We start from the raw sequence: 18,090 nt of genomic DNA on the forward strand, positions 1-18,090 counted from the left end.
CCAAGAAAGAAAAGAGAAGGCTCCCAGGAGCAGCCTCTGGCGGAGTAGCACCCAAGCCGTGGCCAGGCTTTCACACATGGTGTTATCTCTAAGACCCGTATGTTAAGTATTGTTATCCCCATTTTTCAGATGAGGAAATGGAGGCAAAGAGAGAGGAAGTGGCTTGACAGTCAATCTTCCAAAGCCTTGCAAGTCATCACTGTGTCATACAGGCCCCCCCACCCCCTGTCATCCTGCTTTGCCCTGTGACACCAATAAGCTTTCTCAGGTCACCTTAGCTTGTGATGCCAGATCCTCCTTGCCCGCTTCTAACCCGAGCCATGGGTGCTGGACTACCTGGAGTGAACTCTCTCCTGTCATTGTCCCTTGTCACACAGTAGCAGAATGTGGTTGTGAGTAGGCCATGGAATGACCAGTGAGGGCTGTGGGATTCAGGGAAAGCTTCCTGGGATAGGGTGGGATCAAGATAGCCCTGAAGGGGAAGAAAGGGTGCTCCAGCCAATGGCAGGGTACGCCACACACAAACAGGCCGAGAAACAGGGCGGAGCATAGCTGCAGCATGGTAAAGATGAGAGAAAATGGGGTCCAGCTTGCAGAGAGCCTTCAGAGTCAGGAAAGGGGCTGGAAACTGGTCCCGACAGGAGGGAGATTATTTGCATGCATCCGCAAGGAGGTCAGCAGGGCAGAGCCGGGGAGAGAGGATGTCTGGGGACTGAGTAGGCCTGGAGCCACAGCTCTGTCCCCATCACAGCATCTCTTTCAGATTTCTCGACAATGTGCTTCTGAGAATTCTGCTAGGAAACGATGGGAAGTCAACCCAGCAGGGGGAAAACCCTGCCAAGCCCAAGCACAAGCCCCTCTGTCCAAGACCAGGGCCCTCTACCCATGCAACCAGGTAAGCTACAGGGCCCAGGACAGCCCCCATCTTTCCCAGGCACCATGAGGCTGCACAGCCTTCCTGACCAGCCACTCCACATAGCTTCAAGTGTCAGTGAGTGCCTGCTGTATACAGGCCCTCCCTGGTGAGCCAAACAGGCAGGGCCTTGCTCTGGTAGAGCTTACATTTTAGCAGTCAGCATTAAACAACCTGGTAAAGTGGAAAATCTGAGAATGACAGGTGCTAAAGAAGAGGGTATGATAGTCCCCCAGACGTCTTCCAAGGCTTCCTTCCTCCACAGCCAATTCATCGGGAAACTAAGACCGATCCCACTTCTGTAGCTCTTCATACCTGCACTGTTCGTTACAATAATGGGTACTCATATGCAGCTATTTAAATTTAAGTTAAAAATAATTTAAATGAAATAAAATTAATTATTCAGCCCCTCAGCCACACTAGCTGCATTTCCAGCGCACAAAGTCATATGTAGCTGGTGGCTACCTTAATTGGGCAGAAAATTATAGAACATTTCCATCATCACAGGAAGTTCTACCAGAAAGTGATGCTCCAAAGTCTCTTCTCTTACCATGAGAGGTACTGTTAAATACTTGAAGCAAAATTAGAGCTATGACAATTGGAAAAAAATAGCTCATACAATGCATGTGCTGAACCTATAGTTGTTATTTTCTAAGGTAGTCCTGACTAAAATGCTAATTTTAAGGAAAATTAGACAAAATAAATTCTAATATTTTGATGTCAAAGCTACAGCCCCCAGTTTGTTTCTTGTTCCCCAAAATAGCTCACAAATCCTTTCTTAAATCACCCCGATTTGGGGTTTTGATAATGTATTCATCTGAGCTCTGAACCACAGAACCAATGGCGTGTGTGTGTGTGTGTGTGTGTGTGTGTGTGTGTGTGTGTACCCAAAGGATTTATTTTAAGAAACTGGCTCAGGCAGCAGTGGAGGCTGGCCAGTCTCAGATCTGCAGGGCAGTCGGGCAGGCGGGCAGCCTGGAGACCAGGGAAGAGCTAGTGCTACAGAATCCCAGAATTATGTCTGGAGGCAGAATTCCCTCTTCCTCAAAGGACCTCAGTCTATCTCTCACAGAGCCCTGACTGACTGGAAGAGGCCCACCCGCACTGTGGAGGGTAATCTGTTTTATTCCAAGTCTACTGATTTAAATGTTAATCTTATCTAAAAGAATACCTTCACAGCAGCATCTAGACTGTGTTTGACCAAGTATCTGGGGACTGTGGGCTAGCCACATTGAGCCATAAAATGAACCATCACAGATAACAAGAGTACTCTAAACCGAACAGCAGCGCTTGGAGGAGGAAGGACGGGGACACACACCTGAACAGAACTAGGAGACTGCAGAGCCAAGTGTCCGCGCGAGTGTTTGGGCAGGAGCTGTCTGAGTTGGAAAACTCCCCTACAATGTCTGGGGCTTCCTTGGCTTTCTGCAGCCCCTGCCCCTATATCATCTCCCTAATACCAGCCCTCCCAGGCCCTACAGGCATCAAACCCCAAAGCCCTAGGTCCTGTAGCCACTCCGTGTGCACAGAGAGCCTGGGGCCCAGCAGGCTAAGCAGGAAGAGACCTGGAAACCACATAGACCTTCACCCCATTTCCTCTGAATCTAGCCACAGGCAGCGGCCCCAAGGCTGCTCTGAGTCATGCCCAGGCTGCTGAGGCAGGGTGACCCCCGCCCTTCCCCGCCACCCTTGCCCCCCAGCCCCCCGCCCCCTACTCCCCGCCATGCAGGTGTCCTGCCTTCAGAACCTGAGATGAACTGTGTTACCCCCTCTGCCAGGGTCTCGGGAAAGGACGGGCCTCTCTCGGTGGGTTTATCTCTGGTCCCAGCAGAAGCATGGATTTTGGGCAACCCTTCAATGAGTCATCTGTTTGTCCATCAACTTTTCATCCATCCAAAATCTAAGGCTTTTGAGCCAGACCTTGTGCACACACAACCACGGTTCACAGCAGTGGGCAAGACAGGCACAGTCCCTGCCTTCAGGGACACTCCAGTCCCAGAGACAGGTGCTTAACCAATAATCAGCTACATTGGGTTAGATTTTGGCACCAATGTGTATGAAGGGATTCTGACCAAGAGTGTCTTCCCGGGGGGGGGGGGGGGGGGGGGGGTTTGTCAGGTAAGGCTTCCCAAAGAAAGGGACATTTTACCTGGAGAGTGAAGGAGGAAGTTGAGGCAGCCGGGGGGAGGGGCAATTGAGAGGACAGCCCACCCGGCTCAGTGGTCCCAGAAGGGGAAGGGGCCCTTCCTGGCTGCCTGGTTCCACCTTCATTGTAGGGTGCCCTCCACAACACTTAGTGGCTTTATTTATTCAGGCACCAGGCATTCCTTGCACCATGGGATGGCCAGGCCCTGTGTCACAGATAGTTCAGAGAGGGGCCCCCAGACTCTGAAGAGATCCTGTCTGGGGTCACCACAGGGATCTCCATGGGTGTCTGAGAGGACATGTGGGAACCAGCCCAGGGTGCCTGTGGGGGGGTTGATGGTGGGATCCCAGATTGTGCCCGACCTCATGTGTGGAGCCAGGGCTGGCCAAGAAGGTGACCATCTCTGTCCCTCCATCCAGAGAGGAAAAGGGCCACAGCCGTGGCCTTGGGCAGTTTCCCAGTAGGCGAGCAGGCGGAGCTGTCACTGAGACTGGGGGAGCCACTAACCATCATCTCTGAGTAAGTCATTCCAAGGGCACCATGGGGATGCTCTGCTCTCTCCCCCGATACCTGAAGACGGACTGATGGGAGAGAGGGCCAGTCTCCGGGAGAAAGCAACATTGCCTTGGGTGCCAAGCTCCCATGTGGCCTTGATGGTGGGATCTCAGGCAGCGTGACACTGCCCAGCTCTCTGTAGGGAGAAGCAGTGGGTGGGCCGACCATACAGGGGCCCTGAATCATACCATCTACTGCCCAGGCGGTACCTGGACGGGTTGGTGCAAGAAAACCTGGGAAATTTGGGTGGGACCCAGCCTGGTGGTCCCTCAGGAGCAGTTCCTGGGGCCTTGGCCCTTCTGAGAGGGGTATCCCTCCTCTCCCTCTGCAGGAACGGAGACTGGTGGACGGTGGTGTCGGAGGCCTCAGGCAGAGAGTACAGTGTCCCAAGTGTCCACGTGGCCAAAATCTCCCATGGGTGAGTCCTCACTCCAGGCCCTGCCTTAGGGGACCTTCCTGCTTTCTCTTGCCACAAGTGTAGTCTTTTATGCCTAGTCCTGGGCTGAGCAAAGCTGGGGATGGGAGAATCAGGCCCAGGCCCTGCCCTCAAGTGGAGCGGAAAGCTCACTCTCCCAGGCTGGTGTGCAAGGCTTGGGAGCCAGAGGAGGAGGCTGGGTGAACACTGAAAGGGATTTGCAGGAAGAGGAGCAGCCTGAATAAATGTGCTGAGGCAAGAAAACAAGGGGCAGTGCCTCTTGTCAGGGCCTGCCCTTCTGCGAGGTGCCTCTGAGGGAGGGCCAGACACAGGACACAGGGCCTCCTACAGAGCAGGAGCCATCTGTCACCAAAAGTGAGTGACAGAAGGAATCGGCTCCAGAGCAAATTCTATGCCGGGAGAGAGACAGGAAGTAAACTGCTTTCAGCGGGATCTGAGTAACACAGGATCAGGAAGATGTTCCTGTACAGAGGCACTGCTGTGACAGCAGCCCTTCAGTTCTGAGACAAAGTATGGCTCCAGCCCTGGAAGGCCTCCCTGTTCGGCGGCTCTGATGAGGTTATTAACCCAGGGATCCTGCAGTGTACGGACGACCTCACGCAGAGGTGGTCTGCAAGCTGGGCGGAGCCCTCCTTGCCAAGCGTGTCCTGGGATGGCCTGGCAGGAGGTTTCACGCCCACAGCGTGGCACTGAGTTTAAGTCAAGGAACACTGGCTACCTGCAGGAGTCCCCTTCCCTTGCTACTCCTTCACGGACATCCTCAGTGTCCATAAGACATGACAGTTTTCCTAAGTCAACAAGAATGACTTGTTTTATTTACTATAAAGAGACTAAGTTTGCTGCTGCCACCAAGTGAGGCACAGCTTCTCTAATTTATTTACATGGAATCAACTCAACCCTGACTCTGGCTTTGACTGTGGAATTTCACAACATGACACAGAGGCCGCCATTTCCATTGAATTGGCTTCTGTAGGCCTTCCTTGGGATCACAGGGTGTGTGAACTGGGGCCTTAGGAGGCTGATGGACTAGGAAAACAAAAAATTCCTGCAAAACTACCCTGGATTTCCCATTACAGTTAAGTTATGTAGACAGATGAAGGGTTAAGTGAAAAGAGGAAGGAAAACATGGGATCAGAGTAATCAAAATCCCAGCATGGGAAGGCACTGAGGAGCAGGGCTGTAGAAGGGCTGTGTTTTGGAAGGCACACATAGTGATCAATGAGCTGCATGATATTTTCCAAAATTTTAGATGTCTGGCCGTTGCTGAGTAGCTCAGTTGGTTAGAGCGTCATCCTGACATGCTAAGGTTGCAGGTTTGATCCCTGGCCAGGGCACATACAAGAAGCAACCAATGAATGCATAAATAGGTAGAACAACAAATCAATGTTTCTCTCTCTCACTCTCTTTCTCTTTCTCTCTCTAAAAATAAATTTAAGAAGAGTTTTAGATGTTTTGAATATTCAAGTTTCAGCCTTTCTGTCCACAAATCAGCTTCAATGCGAGTTATGTTTCAGTAACAGTGAATAAAGTTTCGCCCGCATACCTTTGGCTACAAAGTTAAACTTTTAAGCGTCCAAGTAAAATATTTGCTAAAATTAAAAATACACACACACCCAGGCAATTCTTGGAAAGGCGAAGGCTTGGGAAGGTGAGTAGCAGAGCAGTGGTAGGAGACTTGGCAGTGGTAACAAAAAGGCCAGGATCTGCCACCTTGCCCCCAGCTCCCTGGACCCTTGGGAATGAGATCTCCAGGCAGAAAAGGCTGGAGCTGACCCCATGAGGTTGTCCTCTGAGGCCCCTGGAAGCAGGACCAGGAAGACAAAGCTGAGGAGCCCTCAGAGACTCTGAGGCCAGTTCTTCATGGTCCAGGAGGAACTCTGGGGCCCGGGGAGGGAGGAGGGGTTGTGTTCGCATCTTGGCCCACTCACCCTGAGCCTGAGCCTTTCTCTGCTTCCTCTCCAGGTGGCTATATGAGGGCCTGAGCCGGGAGAAAGCTGAGGAACTGCTGTTGCTGCCTGGAAACCCTGGGGGGGCCTTCCTCATTCGGGAGAGCCAGACTAGGAGAGGTAGGTAGCTCAGCGCCAACCTGGGCTTCTCTCTCGAATGCCAAGGGCCCAGTGTGATGTGACTGGGGGAAGAGGTTGGGGGCCAAGTGCGAAGGGATGGAGTCAGGCAGTCCAGCTGCTGCTGTTGCTGCTATGAGAGCCCATGAGCCGCTGAGCAATAACCCGCATTTCTGATGGGGTGCGAGTGGCCCATAGTAGGGAATCCAGGCTCAGCAACACGTGGCAACTCGCATAATAGAGTATGATCACAGGATTCCCTTCCCTGACCAACAATGATTTCTCCCTCCATTAGAGACAGCACAATCCTGACCTCTTGGCAGAAAGGTGACAAACTGATAATGTCTTTTTACTTTGGAGCACCAGCCAGTCACAGTCAGAAACCCCACAAGAAGTCATCTTGTGATCTTGCCCTCTCAACTTTTTCATGGAGAAAGAGGCCTAGAGAGTCATAGGGACATGTCACATTGCATATTCATATGGGACGTCTCCCACCTCAGGTGCAGGGCCTTTGCAAACGAAACGCAAAGCTGAGGAGCCTATCTCTGATGCCCTTGGCTCCTTCTGAGCTGCTGCCCTCAGGCCCTTACAACAGAGGCAGAGAGAGCAGTTGAAGGAGTGGCAGCGTCCACATCCCTGTTAGGCCCTTTCAGTGCCTTCAAACAACACTGTGGGGGTTGTTTTTCCATTGTCTCCATTTTACAGGTGAGGAAACTGAGGCTTAGAAAAGAGAAACGATTTGCAGGTGGAGACACAGCTAAGAAGGGCAGAGCTGGATGGGATTCAAACCTGGCCGGGGTTCATCTCGCTTTAGACATCCAAGAAAGGCCCACATGTGACAATAATGGTGGAACTGCAAGCACAGTAGTGGGCTGGAGAGGTGGTATTCAGAAGTGAGGACCAGCCTCCTGTCCTCGTTCTAATTTGAACCAGATGTGATAGGCTGTTGGGGTCCTTTGCTCGCTCCTCAGTTTCCCTCCTGGGGCTCCTCCAGCGCGTCCTTGCCTGGCCTCTCCTCCCCTTCCTTGGGGAGCACCCTGGGTTGACCCTCCCTCAGCCCCTCCTGCTATTTTGCAGGCAGCATGAGCATCCCACCCTCACACATACGCATAGGCTTTCTGGGGTGGGGGCTGGGTCCGAGTGCTGCAGCTGCAAACAGGAAACCACAGTGGTGGTGCTGACTTGGGTCAGGAGAATGTAGACAGGTGTGCCCAGTGAGCACTGAAAGCCACAGGAAGTGTTTCAAGCTCAACTCCGTCCCCCTTCTCTGGCCTGGTTCAACCCCAAGAACATACTGACCAGCCCTATCGCCTCTCTGCCGCTTTCCTAAGAAGGCACATACAGGTGAGAAAGGAGAAAGCAGTTGAGGATCCACATTGTTACCGGGATTGTTAGATTTGACTCTGAGCTCCCCCATAGTCAACACCATGGGGATAAACCAGAATGCAGCTCTCACTATCAGAAAAGGAGAGGTTTACCAATACTGGAGGAAAGGCAAAAATTTCCCTGGTACTAACCTCTCACCTCTCATCTGGCTTCCTTTGGGACAGTTTGTCAGGCTGGAAGCCATTACTCATTTGTGGACCAAGAAATCAGTTTAGTTCAGTTGATAGTGACCAGTAGGTCTCAAACCTGGGCAAGCAGCAGAATCATCTGGAAGGCTTGATAGAATAAAGAACTGGCCTCACCCCCAGCAGTTCTGGTAGTTCAGAGGAGAGCCCTGAGAACTTGCCTGTCCAACAAGTTCACAGGTGCTGCTGCTGCTGCGTTTACTGCTGCTGGTCTGGGGACCACACTTTAAGGATCTCTGATCCAAACCTTGGCTGCATGTTGGAATCATCTGGGGGAGCTTTATAAACTACTGATGCCATCACCCACCCCCAGAACTTCTGACTTAATTGTTCAAGGGTTTAGCCTGGGTCCTGGAATCTATAAAAGCCACCCAGGTGATTCTTTGTTTTGCCTTTCTGGTCTGCATGTTCATCCGTTTGTTTTAGATTCCAGATATAAATGAAATCCTATAGCACTTGTCTTTCTCTGACTTATTCACTCAGCACAATACCCTCTTGGTCCACCCATGTTGTTGCAGACGGCAAGATGTCATTCTTTTTCTTTTTTATGACTGAGTCATATTCCACTGTATATCTGCACCGCTTCTTCTTCATCCATTCATCTATTGATGGACACATAGGTTGCTTCCATAGCTTGGCTGTTGTAAATAATGCTGCAATGGACTTTTTGATTTAGCTGATTCTGAGGTGCAGCCAGGGTTGAATCCCAGAACCCTGTAATCCACTGATTTAGTGGCTCTGGACCAGAGAGTGAAATGAAATACAGCAGAAAACATTAGAGGGCATCACTGACGTTGGGGGAAATATTGCTTTCATCAAACTTTTGTTTTTGTCCTGGGTCATAGCATAAAATTTCATACTGTGGTTTGTGGTCAAAAAGTTCAACACCACAGCTCTTGGGGCCCTAGTGACATCCTGGAACAGTGCTTCTCAGACTTGAGTGTACAGGAATCGTCAGGGAGACTTGACAGTGCAGGCTCTTTTTTAAGTTATGCTGTCATAGATTTTATTTATTTTTACGGAGACTGGAAGGGAGGGAGAAAGGGAGAGAAACATCCAATGTGTGAGAGAAACCTCAGTTGGTTGCCTCTCGCATGCCCCCAACTAGGGAGCTGGCCTGCAGCCCAGGCATGTGCCCTGACCAGGAATCAAACCAGCGACCTTTCAGTTTGCGGGATGATGCCCAAGCCACCAAGCTACACCAGTCAGGGCAGTGCAGACTCTTGAGCCTCACCTCAGACCTACTGAATCAGTCTGTTAGACACAGAGGTCAGAAATCTGCTTCCTTCACAACACCCCTGGCCCCCAATTGTTCTTAAATTCTTTTAAGTTTGAAATCACACTTCCATCCAGGGAAGCCAGAATTAAGTTACAAGAGACCATGTGTTTTATGTTACAGTGCATCTTGTCTTATGTAACGGTAGTTAACTATGACTGAATGAATGATATTATGACCAGCTTTTTTTTGGCCCAGCGTCCAGGTGGACCACGGGGAAGGGATTTCTGCAGGGGCTTTGAGCCTGTGTGCGGACCAAGGAGGAAGGCCTGGGGCCTGTGAGCTCCCAGGAGCCCTACTCAGAGGCTGGAATGGGGAGGCTAAAGCCTTCCCACCCCATTTCCCCAGGGCCTTTCTGGCATACCTGATTGTGTTTTAGGCTCCCTCCAGCCTAAAGTCAGGCCAAAAGCTTGATCTGTGAAGGGGCACTGAAGACTGTGGAGGTCACAGGACTGCTCCAGATGTCAGCACCAGGGCCAGGCCCCAGTACCACCACCTCCCTGCTTTCCTGCTGCTCTACTATGTCTGTTCTGTGTTGGATACTGTGAAGGTGACTGATGAGCAAGACATGCTTCCTGCCACTGAGGGGCTCACCTCTGTCTATCCTGTCAGTTAGCAAACACTTATGCCCTCCTGGGAGCCAGGTCTGCTAACTCATGGTTCCTGCCCTCAGGCAGCAGACAGTGGAAGGTCCAAGGTTCAGCATCCTTGGGGCTATCAGCTCCTCAGATACCTCAACAGAGGAAGTTCAGGAGGATCCCGCTAAGTCCACTTCCCACACACATCTCCTAATCTGATCCCACTGTGGACCCACCATTCCTCCTGACATTGTCATCAGAACACCTGGGTCTCTGCAGGCCAGGATGTGACATTGCTAGGCCTTCTGTCGGGGTTGGAGGTGAGGTCTGGGAGAAAGGCAGTATTCAAGGATGACTCTAGGGTTAGGAACTTAGTAATAGATGAACAGTGTTGCCGTTTTCTGAGATGGGAGGATAAATCAGAACTGTCCCCTGGAAGGCTCATGGTTGGGTTGGTGGGGGGCGGGGGGGCCAGGAGGGTGAGGGATAGGGTTAAGGGACAGATGATGGCAGAGCAGGACCCTTGGTGCCACAAAGCACTTGTGCCTGGGCAAGCCTAGATCTGGGGCTTTGCCTAGGCAGGGAAGGTGTTCTGGAGAAGGAGTTGTTTGAGCAGAACTGAGTTGTAAAGGGAAGGATGGGAGTTATTCAGGTAGAAGAGTGTTACACATAAAAGGGACAGTGCAAACAAAGGACCAGGGGTCTGATAAGGGTTATTGGGTGCTTGCTACATGCCAGACACTGCCAAATGTTTTACCTACTTTACCACCTGAATCCTCATGGTGATCTGGTCAGACTGGGACAAGTTATTTTCACTCTTTACAGATGAAGAAACACATCTGAGAGGTCAAATAATGTGCCTTAAAGACATAGCTAGTGAGCATGGAACATCAGGGGTGTTATAGATGTGGGTCTGTGTGTGATCTGAACCCTGGGAATCGGAGTTAAAAAGGAGATGTCCTGGAACTGGGAGAGAGCAGTAGGTATGCAGGACTGGCTGTAACATGCAGTGAGAAGGTAGGATACCAGGCACATAGGCTAGTCACAGATAGCCTTGGTAGGTGACCTGTCCCCACAGTGGGGTTGACAGCCCTGTATGGGTTTGACAGAACTTGCTTATCATACCCTTCCTGGTTCTAGTAACTGTGGTGACAGTGGCCAGAGTGGGGTGGCTGAAGAAACATGCAGAGGATGTAAGGGCTTGGTCATCTAGTTTAGTTTGGTTGATTGTCTTCGAGGGCCTATTTTCAGATATTTAGCCCTTTCCAAATACAGGTTTCTTCAAAGTGACAGCACTGTTCCATAAAGGACTCTTCTTAAAATACAGAGGTCAAGGAGCTTCTAGAATCAGGTAGAGAACAAGGAAAAGGAAGCAAGGACCCTACTTCATACTTCTCTTTGTATCCTGTAGCCTTGCAAAATTCACTTATTAGTTCTAGTAGCTTTTTTCTTTTTTGTAGATTCCTTAGGATTTTCTACATATATGATCACATTGTCTGTAAATACAGTTTATTTCCTAATCCATGTATCTTTCATTTTTTTCTTGCTTTATTGCACTGGCTAGGACCTCTAGTACAAATGAAGTGCTGAAAACATTTTTGTTGTTCCCAGTATCAACAAAAATATTGAGAAAAGTGCCGAAAAGGAGAGACTCTATTCAGGTGAAGCAGTTTGCAAACCAGAGAAATGCAGGCTGTAGTGGAAACTGAAAGGGGAATCCATTGAGACAAAAGGGAGTCAGACTTTTATAGAGAAACTTCCCAATTGGTCCAATTTTATGCAAATGATGTTTCCAAATTCATACAGTTCTAACTGGTCATTATAGGACATTTCTGATTGTTTGGTATAGATGCAAATGAGGATACAATTGTGCAGTTCTGATTGGACAGGGCAGGTTTCAGTCCATTGGTTGAAAGACAATACCAGGGCCCTGGCTGATGTGGCTCTGTTCATTGGAACATTGTCCCCTAAACCAAAATGTTGTGAGTTTGATTCCCAGTCAGGGCATATACCCAGGTTCCCAGTCAGGGTGTGTACGAGAAGGCCACCAACTGTTTCTCTCTCCCCGTTCCTTTCTATGAAAGCAATGAAAACATGTCCTCAAGTGAAGGAAGGAAGGAAGGAAAGAAGGCGAGGGAGGGAGGATGGATACCAGGGCTTCCCTGCAGTGATTGACTCAGCATAAACAAGCAGGGCATAGTATGGGAAGCTGAGAGTTCAGCCTGAGGTTCTTTCCACTACACAGAGTAAGTGAGGAGTACTTGTCAAGCAGATGGCCACTAGGCTCTTATTCATATAATTTGGGCAGTTGCTTGACCATGGGGAATCCATCTTGGCAGATAAATTCCTTCTTGGGGTTCACATCAAATAAATCTTCCTTCTCAGGATCCACACCAGTTTTAGAAGGAAAAATTCCGGTCTTCCCCTTAACTATGATGTTACATATAGATTTTTCAGAAACTCTATGTCAGGTTGAGAAGGCATACCTTTCTGCGGTGGGCAGAACAGCCCCCCAAAGATGTTCAGGTTTCAAACCCTGGAACCTGTGTATATGTTACCTTACACTGCAAAAGGAAGTCTGTATATGTCATTAAGTTAAGGATTTTGGGATGGCAAGATTATCATGGATTATCCAGATAAACCAAGTGAAAGCACAAGGGTCTTTATAAGACACAGGCAGGAAGGTCCGAATTTGAGAGAGATTGGCAGATGCTGTGTGGCTGGCTTTGAAGATGGAGAAAAGATCTGAGGAATGCAGGTGGCTTCTAGAAACTGAAAGGCAAAGAAATCGATCCTCCTCTAGAGGCTATTGAAGAAACACAGGCCTGCTGACATTGATTTTAGTTCAGCAATTTAGTGGCTTAAAGCAACACAAATTTATTAGTTTACAGTTAGGGAGGTCATAAATCTGAAATTGGTTTCATAGAACTAGCAATAATAAACTGTATACTTTTGTTTTAAAGATTTGCTTATTTATTTTTAGAGAGAGGGGAAGGAAGGGAGAAAGAGAGGGAGGGAAACATTGATGTATGAGATACATCAATCGGTTACCTCTCACACATCCCCAACTGGGGACCTGGCCCAAAACACAGGCATGTGCCCTGACAAGGAATCGAACCAGTGACCTTTTGGCTTGCAGGCCGGTGCTCCACCTACTGAGCCACACCAGCCAGGGCTACACTTTCTATTAATAGTTTTGTGTGTGTGTGTGGGGGGGGGTAGGGGATGGGTATTGAATCTTGTCAAATGATTTTTCTACATTTCTCCAGGTGATCATGTTTTTCTCCTTTATTCTATTAATACAGTGATTTACACTCATGCTCAGTTTTTAGGTCAACCTGTATTCCTGGGATAAAGCCAATTTCACCATAATGTATATTATTTTATGAAAATATTTTATTTATTCACTTTTAGAAAGAGGGGAAAGAAGGGAGAGAAACATCAATGTGTGAGAGACATATTGATCAATTGGCTCTTGCACGCCTCCAACTGGGGACCTGGCCCACAACCCAGGCATGTGCCCTGACCGGGAATTGATGCAGGCCAGCACTCAATCCACTGAACCACACCAGCCAGGGTGCTGTAATGTTTTTTATATACTGCTGGATTCAATTTGCTAACAGTTTGTTAAGGATTTTTTTGTGTCTACATATATGAGGGATACTGTTTTAGAGTTTTCTTGTAATGTTTAGTTTTTATATCAGGGTAATGCTGGCCTCATCAAATGGGTGGGGCAGTGTTCTTCCCTTCATTTTCTTAAAGAGCTTGTGTAAAATTGGCATTATTCTTTAAATGTTTGACAGAACTCACTAGTGAAGCTATCTGGATCTAGTCTTCTTTCTGGGAAGTTTGAAAATTACAAATTCAATTTCTGTAACAGATATGGGGCTATTCAGAATTTCTATTTCTTGTGTCAGTTTTGGTAATTTGTGCCTCTTAAGGAATTCTTAATTTCATCAAAGTTGTGGAATTTACTGCCATACAGTGGTGCATATTATGCCCTTATTATCTTTCTAATGTGAGTAGGATCTATGGTGATGTGCCCTCTTCATTCCTGATATTGGTAATCTGTGTGTTCTTTTTTTTTTTTTCTTTGATCGGTCTAGTTTGAGATTTATCAATCTGCATTAGGTTTGATTTTTTTCTACTGTTTTCCATTTTATTTTTGCTTTATCTTTCCTTCCTTCCATATAAATTTCTTATTTTTGTAGCTTCTTAAGGTGGAAGCTTATTTTATACCGTTTTTTCCTTCAGATGTAAATATCTAAAGCTAGAAATGCACCCTTAAGTACTGACTTAGCTGAGCTCACAAATTTTTTTTATTCTGTTGTGATCAGCAAACATACCTTTAATGATTCAATCTTTTAATATTTGTTTTTATAGCCCAGTCTAAAGCCTATCTCAGATATTCCATATGCACTTGAAAGAAAATGTGCCTTGTTAAGTGCAGTGTTCTATGTTAAGTCAGTCAAATTGGTTGACTGTATTGTTCAAGTCTTCTATATCCCTATTGATCCTGTCCTATCAAGTTCTGAGAGAGGAATGTTGACATCTCCAATTATAATTACAGATGTCTATTTTTTCTGTTCATTCTATCAGTTTTGCTTCATATATTTTGAATCTCCCTAATTGGGCACCTACAAATTCAGGACTTTTATGTCTTCTTGATATGTCCCTCATATCTCTGGTAATACTGTTGGTCTTGAATTCTACTTTGTCTGATATTAATATGAGCACTCTAGCTTTTCTGTGATTAATGTTTACACAATATTTTTTTACTTTTAGCCTGAGTTTTAATATGCAAAGTATATTTATGATGTAGTTGGGTTTTCCTTTTTAAAAATGCAGTTTGAAAACCTCTGCCTTTTAATTGGAGTGTTTAGATCACTTCCTCAAAAAAACGCTTCCTAAAACTGATCAGTGCCTGTGGGTTGGGATTCGTTTCTGCCTCTGGTTAGCATTCTACGGAGGAAGATTAAGTGACAAGTTCACTGCCTCTTCCAGGCTGTCTGAGACAGTTTTCTCATTTGTAAGGAGGGAATAACTGTACCTACCTCATAGGGTGGTTATAAGAATTAGATGAGATAATCAATATAAGGCACATAATTATACACTCAATAAATGAAAGCTTCAGATAGCTTCAGATCATTAGATGATAGTAATAACAGAGTATTACTATTTCACTAAGCATGGTCTTCCTTTTTTTTTTTAATTTTCTTTTTTTTAAGCACCATCTTCCTATTTGGCTTTGATGAAGTGTTGACTTAAGAAATGAATCACACTTTACTTACCAAGTGCTTTCATATGCACCCTTCTCTCCTGAAAACTACTGGAGATTTGTATACTATGATTTTAGTCTTTTTTCTGTATTTATTTTCCGACCATGTGCTTTCTTTGTTCAGCCAGTTTTTTTAATGAAAATTTTTGTTGAAACCCATCAAACTGTGCACTTTAAACATGTGCATTTTATTATAGGTAAAGTATACCTCAGTAAAGGTGAAATTAGACTAAAAAAAGCAAAACTAGAAAAATTCTGCCACATACATGTATATAATATACATATATAGGTTAAAGACCAATAAGATAATCAACATCCAGGTGCCCAATTACCAGCTTAATCGTACAGTTCCTTTGAAGCCCCTTGCATATAAGTAGATTTATGATGAATGTATGCTTCTGTGACTTGCTGCTTCTGCTCATTATTTTTAAGGGTTACCTGTGCTTATATGTAAATTCGGTTTTATGTGTAGTTGTTATTTATTTACTGCTGTATAGTCTTACATTGTATAATCCACTGTTCTACTGAGTGTGTGTGGGCTGTTTGCAGTTTTGGGCTTTTCCAAACAATGCTGCTATATTGTTCATGCATTTATAAGGTAACATGCTGGGATGGAACTGCTGGATTGTGAGGACTAGTTAATACCAGCTGCTTCCAAAATCGCTTGTATTAATTCATCTTTTCACCAGCAGGGTAAGAGAGTTCCTCTTTCTCCATGTCCTTGCCAACATTTACTGACATATTTTCACATTCTAATTCTTTTGTCCACCTTGGGCTTTTATAATAGCCGACGCTTAATGTTCATTTAAACTGTGCCAGGCTCTGTGCCCACAGCCTCATTTCACCTTCACAGGAGCCCTATCTATTAAATACGTACTGTCATTTATGACCAAGAGAGCAAGGCTTTGTCCTTCCCTGCGCACTCCTCTTCTGTGTGGGCCCACGGCTGTGCTCTGTGGCCACCTCATCTCTTCTTCCTCCCAGCCTGGGCAGGGCTGGGTCCCGACAGGGCCTCAGTCCCACCTTGGACCCTTTCCTCCTCAGGCTGTTACTCCCTGTCAGTCCGCCTCAGCCGCCCTGCGTCGTGGGACCGGATCAGACACTACAGGATCCAGCGCCTTGACAACGGCTGGCTGTACATCTCACCACGCCTCACCTTCCCTTCACTCCAGGCCCTGGTAGACCATTACTCTGGTAAGGCCTTTCCCTGCCTCCACGAGCGTAGACTAGGATGCTGGTTTTGGGGATCAATGTGTCCTCAGACACTTTACCTAAAAAGAATATCCGGACAGATGGAAGGGCCTCCCATATCTTCACGTCAGTCCCTGTACCAAGAAACACAGGCTGGCAGCCCTTTTATCTCACGCCCTGGCAGAGCCAGAGACCTCCCATGTTAAGTGCAGGCCTGTAACTCACCCACCACTGTGTTCTGAGTCCAAGATTTCTCTCCCCAAGAACTAGGCCCAGATCTGTTGCTGTTGTGGAATTCAGCCGATTCTTAGCATTTTCTGATGCCTCTGCAGTAACAGGTACTGGAGGATGCAGAGGGCAGAGAGGAAGGCTGCTCAGGGGTTTGCTGGAGGGCTGTTCAGGCAATAGATACTAATAGTACAAGTAGAGACAGAGCATTCCTTAGCTTGCTTCTTCCCAAAGCACTTTCCTAGCCAGAAACTGGGCTCAAAGAGGCCTGTCAGTTTACCCAAAATCACAGTAAATTTAGTCTCCCCAGACCTAGTCCAGAATGACTTTTAATCCCATCTCAGCTTCTAGCAGACCAATAGCTTGGGGCTTATGCCCTGTGACTTTTTAGACCATGCCGCCATCTGCCAAATACATACTGCTGTCCGGGTGAGGGTGGGGCCATCGGGGAGGAAGGCAGCAGGGTTGGAGTCAACCATGTCATGAGTCAAGGTCTCTTCCTCAGAGCTGGCGGATGACATCTGCTGCCTCCTCAAGGAGCCCTGCACCCTGTGGAGAACTGCCCCAGTCCCTGGCAAGCACATACCACTACCTGTGACTGTGCAGACGGAGCCCCTCAACTGGAAAGAGTTGGACAGGTGAGGGGACCCCTGGAACATGAAAGCAGAATAAAGGAGTTAGAATTCACCTCTAGGAACCCACAACCCAGAATGAGCCTGTCACCTGCAGGGATGACGGGGGCCAGTGAGCACTGAGCTCGTAGAGGCCAGCCCAGGCTCAGCAGGGAAGCAGGAGGGACTGGCAGGTCTGACAAATGGGGTAGAACAAAGATCACCATTCCTATGTGAAGTTAAGCTGGGGTTTGATCTGGTAGGGAATGGGGAGCCACTCTGAATTTTTCAGCAGGAGTGACTTAAAAACAGTGAACTGTGTGGCAAGTTCAGGGAAGACAGTGCCACTTAAACCAGATTTTCCACTCTCTGTAGCTCCGTCCTGTTCTCTGAAGCACCTGCCACAGGGGAGGCGTCGCTCCTCAGCGAGGGGCTGCGGGAGGCCCTCAGCTCCTACATCAGCCTGACCGATGACATCTCCTTGGACGATGTCAAAGCCCAGAGCAGAGACCGAAGGGGGAACCAACGCTATAGCACCTAGAACCCCAGTTCAGTTCAGCTGACGGAGCAGCGCAGAGGAAGGCTGCACACTGAGGGGAAGGGGAGGGACACAGAGGCACATTCAGGGTCCCACCTCTGTCCTCTGTTCCTTCCTCTCAGCTGTAAGAAGTCACAAACCTCCTCCCAGTGCCATGATCTTGCCTGCAACCTCTAGTTCAAGTGCAGACCAATTGAGGGCAGAGCCAGGCCTCCAAAGAGACTAAACTTCCTCTGTGGTCTGATGCAGTCAGTGCCCAGGTTTATTCCAGCACATCTTCCTCCCCTGCCAATTGAGTGCCATTCAAACCCTTCTCCCTGCTAACCAGACCCACCCATAAAGTAGAAGAAAACCACTAACATCAAGAAGGAAAAACATTTTACAAGGGACAGGAAAGCAGAGATGGCTCACCACAGCAGCAGACCCTGGGCTGTCCAGTCTCCTCCTACCCCAAAGCACAACGAAGGACCCCTGATAGTACAGGTGCTCAAATGTCCTGATCGAGCCCCTTCTCTGAACAGCCGTAGCTCCCAGATCTCCATTTCATTTTGCAGCTTATCATTTGGACCTGGCCAAGCCTTAGCGGCGCTGCCATCTGGTGGCCCAATGCAAAGTGACACCTTCTGAGGTTAACACACTGTGATGAGGTCAGTTATACGTGGCCCTTGAGCTGGGCAGGAGCCCTAGGGCACCAGAAAGTGGTAAG

General features: G+C 47.9%; 1 protein-coding gene across 1 annotated transcript; it reads left to right on the forward strand.

Moving 5' to 3' along the window:
• Positions 1–804: 804 nt before the first annotated feature.
• On the forward strand, positions 805–18,085 carry SLA2 (Src like adaptor 2). The gene is made up of 7 exons (XM_054573792.1): positions 805–895; positions 3,479–3,578; positions 3,946–4,032; positions 6,013–6,116; positions 15,861–16,010; positions 16,741–16,873; positions 17,222–18,085. Exons 1-7 carry the CDS (start codon positions 805–807, stop codon positions 17,385–17,387), a joined length of 831 nt encoding a protein of 276 aa, XP_054429767.1. The 3' UTR covers positions 17,388–18,085.
• Positions 18,086–18,090: the final 5 nt, after the last annotated feature.

Source organism: Pteronotus mesoamericanus, unplaced genomic scaffold, assembly GCF_021234165.1.
Source record: "Pteronotus mesoamericanus isolate MK-2021 breed Mesoamerican mustached bat unplaced genomic scaffold, CSHL_Meso_final contig_25, whole genome shotgun sequence".
In the NCBI taxonomy this organism is placed as follows: Eukaryota; Metazoa; Chordata; class Mammalia; order Chiroptera; family Mormoopidae; genus Pteronotus; species Pteronotus mesoamericanus.

Bases quoted from the DNA above. Each gene is read 5' to 3' on its own strand.
- SLA2 (XM_054573792.1), top strand. From the start codon at position 805: ATGGGAAGTCAACCCAGCAGGGGGAAAACCCTGCCAAGCCCAAGCACA. The intron at 3,579-3,945 runs GTAAGTCATTCC...CTCCCTCTGCAG, and splicing joins CCACTAACCATCATCTCTGA to GAACGGAGACTGGTGGACGG. The intron at 16,011-16,740 runs GTAAGGCCTTTC...TCTCTTCCTCAG, and splicing joins CCTGGTAGACCATTACTCTG to AGCTGGCGGATGACATCTGC.